The 8,657-nt window shown below is 38.5% G+C and overlaps 1 protein-coding gene across 1 annotated transcript in view; it reads right to left on the bottom strand.

Annotated features, from left to right (window-relative positions):
* Positions 1-686: 686 nt before the first annotated feature.
* BMP3 (bone morphogenetic protein 3) overlaps positions 687-8,657 on the bottom strand; it is an 81,245-nt gene continuing 73,274 nt past the window's right edge. The window contains exon 3 of the mRNA XM_089675495.1: positions 687-1,646. Within this exon, the coding sequence (XP_089531621.1) occupies positions 1,455-1,646 (192 nt within the window). The 3' untranslated portion in view covers positions 687-1,454. The remainder of the gene's footprint in view (positions 1,647-8,657) is intronic.

Here is an 8,657-nt window from a genome sequence, read left to right as displayed (position 1 = left end):
TTTGCTGTTTTTATTAATAAATGTACCTCACTTACTACACTCAGATTGTGCTCTCTACTATTTTTATTTGTTCTCCTAGAAATTCTTCAGTTTCATAGAGGTGCCGCAGAGTGTAGATCAGCAAGAAATCACCCTGGAGTTTCCATTCAAGGACTTTACACTTTTTCTGCTGAACTCTATAGACAAACACTTTAAACATATGGACATCAGCCGACTCTATACTAGTGTGCTATAATCACTTTCTCCAAGTCCACACTGAGATTAAGCCCCAAGTTCTCCTTGTGCTAAACCCCTATGACTCAACTGTCAAATGGCTAAAATTCACTGGACAGTAGAGGATCTGGTATTTAACAGTTGAATTGACTTCACAGCATATAGCGCTGGGGGATAGAGTAGGGCTTGAAATGTGGATATAGTTTAAATAACAGGGGTTGATTACCTTTGTTCATGTGTTGGTGCACCCATTAATAGCCATCTTGGAAGACCATGACAATTCTGACATTTTCCTGCTACATCCAAAAGGAGCAGTTTTCTGCTCCAGTGCTATTTTTTGGGGGATTTATAATTGTTTCACATTTCACAGTTATCATGGATATCCATTTTCTAAATATCATGAACCTATTATTCATTTTCACAGCCCGATAACCTCTTTAGGGTAAACCAGTCACCATACCTATGACAATACATTCTTGTAAAGAAGCATCAGGCAGATTTATTTGTGTGGTACTGTATAACAAAATTAAATATTGTTTATTTTACACAATTGTATTTATAATCTTTCTTGTCCATTATACCTTTTGTTTACACTATTAAAAAGTGCTGGTTAAAAAAAAAAAAACATAGAAAAATCAATAAAATTTCTAATTATGTTACACAAACTTGCTGTCACAAACCACTTTCCATGATGTATGTCTTCGGACTATTTATACTTGCTATGATGTGGTTAGGAACACGCAATACTCCTTCAGTACTTCCAAGCATCAAATATTTAACTTCCTGTCCATTCTATGGTAACAGATGTGTGTAACAGACGCAAGAAATGTAAGGACTGTATATATAGCAAAAGAACACCATAGGCAGGTGAATGCTGATAGTTTGAAGGCACATTACAGCCTCAGCTGTTCAAATGTCTAGTCTTTTTTTTTCCGGTACAAAAATAAATGTGTCTTTGAAAAAGTAGAAAGACTCCTATTTTCTTTAGAGCTTATTTGATTCAGGAGCTTATCTTCTTGTGTGCTATGTCAGTTTCCTGTGAGTCCACTGACTCAAGTCCAGCATGAATTGAACACAGCAGACATCCATCGCCCAGTGTTTATATAATATATACTTTGTTTTTTTTTCCTTTCATTTTTCTTTTTGCATTGCTCTCTGTTAGGCTGTAACATTTCAGCAAACAGTTGTACTGAAAGTGCAAATATGAAGTTTGCTACAAACAGCATTGAAGGCTTGAACCGTTATCTGCAGGCACAGGACTCCACTGTCATGTTGGGATAAACCTTAAGCACGACATTCTTGTTTTCATCAAAGAACAGAATGCTGAGAGACGACATCTTTTCTGGGACGCAACAAGGCTCGGGAATGCCGGGTACCACCCCCACAGCGCGTACAATGCTCTGAATGGTGGCATGGTTGGATGGCTTCAAGGACTGAAAAAAAAAATAATATATTAAGAATTTGTATAACCTAAATTAGACAGGCATTTCTTCTACCTTTAAATTGCACAGCTAAATTATATTATGAAAGTATTGATATTATCTATGGCAGCCCATACATGAGTAATTTTGTTTGTGCAACCAAATGTTTTGTTTAATCAAATGTTTTTTTTCCTTTTCTTGTACATCAGCTTCTGTGCAACCTGCCTGCCCATACATGGATTGAAATTGGGCCAGTTCCAGCTGAACTGGCCGATTTCCATCCATGTATGGCCAACTTAATGCTGCCTTTATCAACCTTCTTTATGTGGACGAACCCTTGAACTGACCTTCTGGTCTCCGGGAACCCCTGCTAATCATTGCTATGTATACAGTTCATGGTATATTAGCATGATAGCCAGTGGGAAGAACACTCCTTACATTTGTGATCAGTGGGAAAACTCTTGCCCATACAGATAGATAAAGTGAACAGTGGTTACTTACTGTAGTAAGGTAAAGGTTAAAATTGCTCATTGCTCAAGGAATCCCTAACAACTTCTGCCGGAACCCTGTTGAGAAAAGCTGGTCTGATGTGTAAATTAACCGCTTCCATGCTGTCCTGTATATCATGTATATATACGTGATCTTGCCGTTGCGGGTATGTGGCACGCGGGTGCCCTACACACACCGCCATTTGCGGCCCTGGCTGTCAGTTACCGGGTCCCGGCCGTTGATTCTCCGCCAGCACCTGGTGATTTCCGAGTATTACTGACGGGGGAGAGACCTGTATATAAACAACACAGATCTCTCCCCTGTCAGCTCCTGCACACTGATTTGTAAGGCTTTGCATAACACAGTCATACAAAGCAGTGTGCTTACAGTGTAAAAGACACACACAACACATTGTAAAACAGCACACAGCACACTGTTAACCCTTTGATAGCCCCACGTGTTAACCCATTGTGCTTTTTTTATTAGCACTGATTACTGTATTGGTGTCATTGGGGATGTCAGTGACACCAAGTCAGTTCCCCCCAGTGTCAGAATGTCCGCTATAACTCGCTGATCGCCGCCATTACTAGTAAAAAAAGATAAATTTAAAAAAATTCCAGTATATATATATACCGCCATTTGTAAACCCTATAACTTTCATGTGAACCAATTATTTACATGTGTTGGGATTTTTTTTTAGCAAAGACGTAGCAGAATACATTTTGGCCTAAATTTATGACGAAATTTGATTTCTTAAATTTTATTACTAGGAATCTTTAATAGCAAAATTGTGGATGAAATACCACCGAGAGAAAGCTCAATTATGGGAAAAAAAGGACGTAAATTTAATTTGGGTGCAGCGTTGCATGTCTGTGCAATCGTCAGTTAAAGTAACACAGCGTCATGTTTAAAAATAGGCCTGGTCAGGAAGGGGGGTAAATCCTCTGGAGGGCAAGTGGTTAAATGTTCTATTTATACACACACACACAAACATATATATATTTATCAGGCTGTAGCATGAAGGTCAAAAATATCGTCCATGCAAAGATTTATAAATATTCATAACACAGTCCAAGCAACTTATTGCTAATATATATATAATCACTCATTATCATGACTGCAACCTACACAAAAACCAAAGCAATCTAGGATATGTTTCTTTAAACTCCGTTTTTTTCTTTTTAATGGGCCCGCAGGAAGTTTATGCCATACAATGCTAGTGTGCATTGCATATTAGCACATTATGACAGACTTACCCATCAAATGAAGCCCTTCAGCCAGCTCAATACTCCAGCGGTGTCAGTGATCCAGCTGGTCTTGGGCACTTCTACTGTCACTTGGTCCTTTTTCCAGGTTCGCATGTGGACAGGAGTCACTTCATCACGGCCATAAATGTGTTATGAGTTGCACATGTGTGGCTCAGTGGATTTTACAGCTGGCAGGCAGGGACTAGGGTCTCTCCTGTTATAAAAACCCTGCCTGTCAGTGTTTTTCAAAATTTAGAGTTTAAATAGTTCCCTTAGTATGTTTCTACTGAATATATTTTCTCTAGTCCCAACCACGGCACCACCTGCCTGGAGTTTGCATGTTCTCACTGTGCCTACGTGGGTTTCCTCCAAAACTCCAAAGACATGCTGTTAGGTTAAGTAGATCCTGTCTAAATTGTCCCTAGTATGTATGAATGTAAGTTAGGGTCCTTAGATTGTACACCCCTTGAGGGTTAGGGACTGATGTGAATGTACAATATACATGTAAAGCGATGCGTAAATTGACTGCACTATATAAGCACCTGTAATAATAATAGTAATAGTTTTCTTGATGAATTATACATGCTGGGCAAATGAATCATAAGTTGCACTACTTTTCATGTATACTGTACATCAGTAATTAATATAGCAAATACAACTGTTATACCAACTTCTAAGCATCTGTATAGTCTATAACAAATTTACATCATTACTTTTCAGAGCCTTATGGTCTTTAAATTATGCTTCCTCTCGCAGTCAGAACTCCTGATTTGAAAATGATGTACCACATGGATATATGAAATCCTGTACAGTGATTCATTTACTGCCTCTTGTTTATGGATGTCCTCGTTTGGCTTTCAAACTGAATAACAAGCTTATCTCAAACAACTAGAAGACATGACCTAGCCCTTAAAAAATCCTTTACTTTGCTTTTTCAACAACACTGGAAGAAATATTCATGGAAAAGGGGTTAAAACGTTTTCTTTAGATATCTATCTGACATTGTATGAGACTGCCACTTTCCGGGTCTGTATTTAAAAAATGTATGCTGTAAATTATCTTTTTAATGTGTTGATATCTTTCCCTTGTCTTTTTTTTTTTTTGGGGGGGGGTCTATTTTGAGGTATTTCTTAAATACCTCAAATAAAAAGGATTTTTTCCATTTTTGTAGATCACACTCTAGCCAATTTTTTTTATTTTAAAGCTCCTAAGTGATGAGAAATCCAGAATGTTGACTGTAGGAATAACTTGTATTGTTACAACCGTTTAAGTGGGCAGTAGTTGCCTAAAAGTATATCTAAGCACAAAAACAAAAATCAAATATAGTCCAATCCTCAGATTTGGTCGCTGCATTAATTTTTTAAGGCTTTTTCTCTTTATTTTCACCATAAATGTGGCTGGTAACACACCTCCTATCTTATGCAGGCCATAGATGGGTCGAAAATCGGCCGAAAATTTGTCCAAAAGAATAATCGGCTGATTTTCGGCTCGTTAGTGGGTGAATTGGTCGGCCGTTTTTCGTGATTTTGACACATTTTTTTAATCAGTTATGTTGGAAAAAAACTGGCTGATTTTGTCCATCGGCCGATTTTTACGGCAATGATGGGCAAATCGGCTGATCTTTTTACCGATTAAAAAAATGCGCATGAGCTGTGACCTGCAAGGAAAAGAAGAAGATGAAGACAAAGAAAAAGAAGAACATCTGTATCTATTTGTATCCATTTTGGATACAGATGTTTCTATTCGGATACAAATAGATACAATGTTGCAACCGCAATACTTTTAAATGTCAAATATCATAGCGGTGTCCCTGCAGAGAGCTCCGCTATTATATTTGACATTTAAAAGTATAGCGGTTGCAACATTGTATCTATTTGTATCCGAATGGATACAAATAGATACAATGTTGCAACTTTGCTATACTTTTAAATGTCAAATATAATAGCGGAGCTCTCTGCAGGGACACTCTGCAGGGACACCGCTATTATATTTGCCGGTTGTAGCCAGGACGAAAATCAGCCGATTTTTTTTACCAATGGTGGTAACGTCGGCCGATTGAACGACCGATTTTTCGTTTTTTAAGATTTTTCGGTTTTCTCCTCGTCTATGGCCTGCATTAGGGTGGCTAAACTCTCTCCTCCACTATATTTATGGAGGAGCCAAAAAGCCATCATTCAACAGCAACATTGTCAACCTGTACAGAGGATAGTGTTAGATGAACTTGTAGATTTTGATGGTCTTTACAGAAGTGACTAACAGATTATAGTTTAACCTCGACTACCTTTTTTAAAAGTTGCAGAAACATTTTTTCCCTTTTGGGATAAGGTATATGAATAAAAGCTGACCATTGTAAGCACCCCCTGTGTTACACTTTTTAGTTTCAACCCTCTAACTGCCACTTTTGTCTTAAAGTGGAAGTAAAGGCAAAATTACAAACTTACACGTATGTTTGTAATTTTACATGCAATGTCTCTTCTGCAATAAAATGAACCTGCTTGCAGTGTTCTGTAGCATGTACATTGAGCTGCACATGCGCATCTGAATTTACATTGCCGACACGGTCTCTGTGTGCCAGTATGACTAATATTAACCAGCACCCCAAGGAAGACAGGGAGAAGATACTGGTGAGGGATTTCTCATGGACATAGAACAGTTGAAGAGAAAGTAAGTATTGTGACCTTAATTCCACTTTAAAGAATCACTTTAGTTCCGTTGACTTTAGTTCAGCTTTAAGTTGAGAAAAATAATATAAATATTGACCAGATCGACAGTTAGAAAATAACTAAAGGCAAAGCTTTCTTTTTAGTTTTGTACAGAATGGAGATGGATTGTCAATTTTTATTGCAGTCTTTGTCCCCATTAGGGAGATTCATCCTCTCTATTTGTCCTGTTTACCGTTGAATTGAAAGTAAAAGTAAAAGAAAATCCCAACTTTTGTATTTTCCCCAGAAAAATAACAGAGGGGAAATCTTCTAATAGGGACACCAATTCTGGTGACCTGGGGATCTTCTCATTTCCTGTTTGGCTATGGGACAGTAAGTGAAGGGAAATTTCCATAAGGGGACACAAAAAAATTGACAGGGGTTATAACCCTTCCCTACTCTATCCAAAACGAAAAAAAAAAAAAAATTCTTACAGTTCTATTTTAACACAACTATGTTACGGGGGCTCAAAAAAAAGACCACTGTGTTAATGATATTGACTAACTCTGCATTTTTTTTTATATTGCCCATAGTTCCACTTTAACTCGAAAATGATGATCCTTTACAACTGTATTTAAATATTCCATATGTGATTAATTCATGTATTCTACTCCCTTTCTGCTAATATCTACATTTTTTCTGCTTCAGACTAAATGCTAGCCTTTTTACCGTTAATTGATACTTAATGTCTCTAAAGACCCTGTGATGATATGCCAAATGCTGTTCCAGCCAAAAACATGAATACCATCATATGCATGAGTCAGGCACTGTAGCTGGTAACACACATTTTTAACTGATCTTGCTAGACCATATAAGAAGAAGTGTAGAAAATGCATTATATCTGTGCTAGCGTGTTCTGAAAATCCCAGGTGACTTATGCTTTCCAAAAACTATTTGTCATTTTCTATCTTTTTCCGTCTTAGCTACATGCATAATGCCAGTGTTATATGTATACTGTTGAATGTAATTTTTGCAGGATATTGCAGTACTCCCAAGCCTAGTGCATGCAAGTCTGTACCCTAAATGTTCCCCCTAAAATTGAGGCATGATAATCCATTTAACTCAACTTTTGCTACAATTGTTTTATGAATCACATTATTACATGGGCCCTGAAAAAAGTATTTTACGGGACAAAACGCAGCAGGCAGAGTTGCTTATATTTTAAATTTTTTTTTATCCAGGAGAAAATCTACATGATTAAACATTGTTGCCCATTTTCATTTTATTTTCCTCTTTCCTGTATGTGTATGCCTGAGACATCTGTTACATCCGAAGGCAGACTCTTGCAGTAAACATCCGGCCAGTATCTGCCTATAGATGGAAACGTCATATTGGATGCTTGGTCAGTTTAAATGATGGGGGGAGGGTAAAACCCTAAGTAGAAGATTATTTTTAAGTGCTGTTAAGGCATTATAGAAGTGAGGTCTGCGGAAGTGTACTAGGATGTACAGGTGAAACTCGAAAAATTAGAATATCGTGCAAAAGTTCATTTATTTCAGTAATGCAACTTAAAAGGTGAAACTAATATATGAGATAGACTCATTACATGCAAAGCAAGATAGTTCAAGCCGTGATTTGTCATAATTGTGATGATTATGGCTTACAGCTTATCAGCTTAGCAAATCCACAATCTCAGAAAATTAGAATATAACATGCAATCAATAAAACAAGGATTGTACATAGAACAATATCGGACCTCTGAAAAGTATAAGCATGCATATGTACTCAGTACTTGGTTTGGGCCCCTTTTGCAGCAATTACTGTTTCAATGCGGCGTGGCATGGAAGCTATCGGCCTGTGGCACTGCTGAGGTGTTATGGAAGACCAGGATGCTTCAATAGCGGCCTTCAGCTTTTTTGCATTGTTCGGTCTCATGTCTCTGATCTTTCTCTTGGCAATGCCCCATAGATTCTCTATGGGGTTCAGGTCAGGCGAGTTTGCTGGCCAATCAAGCACAGTAATCCCACAGTTATTGAACCAGGTTTTGGTGCTTTTGGCAGTGTGGGCAGGTGCCAAGTCCTGCTGGAAAATGAAGTCAGCATCCCCATAAAGCTCGTCTGCGGAAGGAAACATGAAGTGCTCCAAAATCTCCTGGTAGATGGCTGCATTGACCCTGGACTTAATGAAGCACAGTGGACCAACACCAGCAGATGACATGGCTCCCCAAATCAACACAGACTGTGGAAACTTCACACTGGACTTCAAGCAGCTTGCAGTGTGTGCCTCTCCATTCTTCCTCCATACTCTGGGTCCTTGGTTTCCAAATGACTTTGGACCGATGAGCAACAGATCAGGTCTGTTTTTCTTTAGCCCAGGTAAGATGCTTTTGACGTTGTTTGTTGTTCAGGAGCGGCTTGACAAGAGGAATACGACATTTGAAGCCCAAGTCCAGGATCCATCTGTGTGTGGTGGCTCTTGATGCACTGACTCCAGCCTCAGTCCACTCCTTGTGAAAGTCCCCAACACTTTTGAATGGCCTTTTCCTGACAATCCTCTCCAGGCTGCGGTCATCCCTGCTGCTTGTGCACCTTTTTCTTCCACACTTTTCCCTTTCACATAACTTTCTATTAATGTGCTTTGATACA

Source organism: Staurois parvus, unplaced genomic scaffold, assembly GCF_062004578.1.
Source record: "Staurois parvus isolate SC_StPar_1 unplaced genomic scaffold, SC_StPar_1.0 ptg000013l, whole genome shotgun sequence".
Lineage (NCBI taxonomy): Eukaryota > Metazoa > Chordata > Amphibia > Anura > Ranidae > Staurois > Staurois parvus.
Note: the sequence above shows the minus strand (reverse complement) of the source record. Positions and strands in the feature narration are given on the sequence as shown.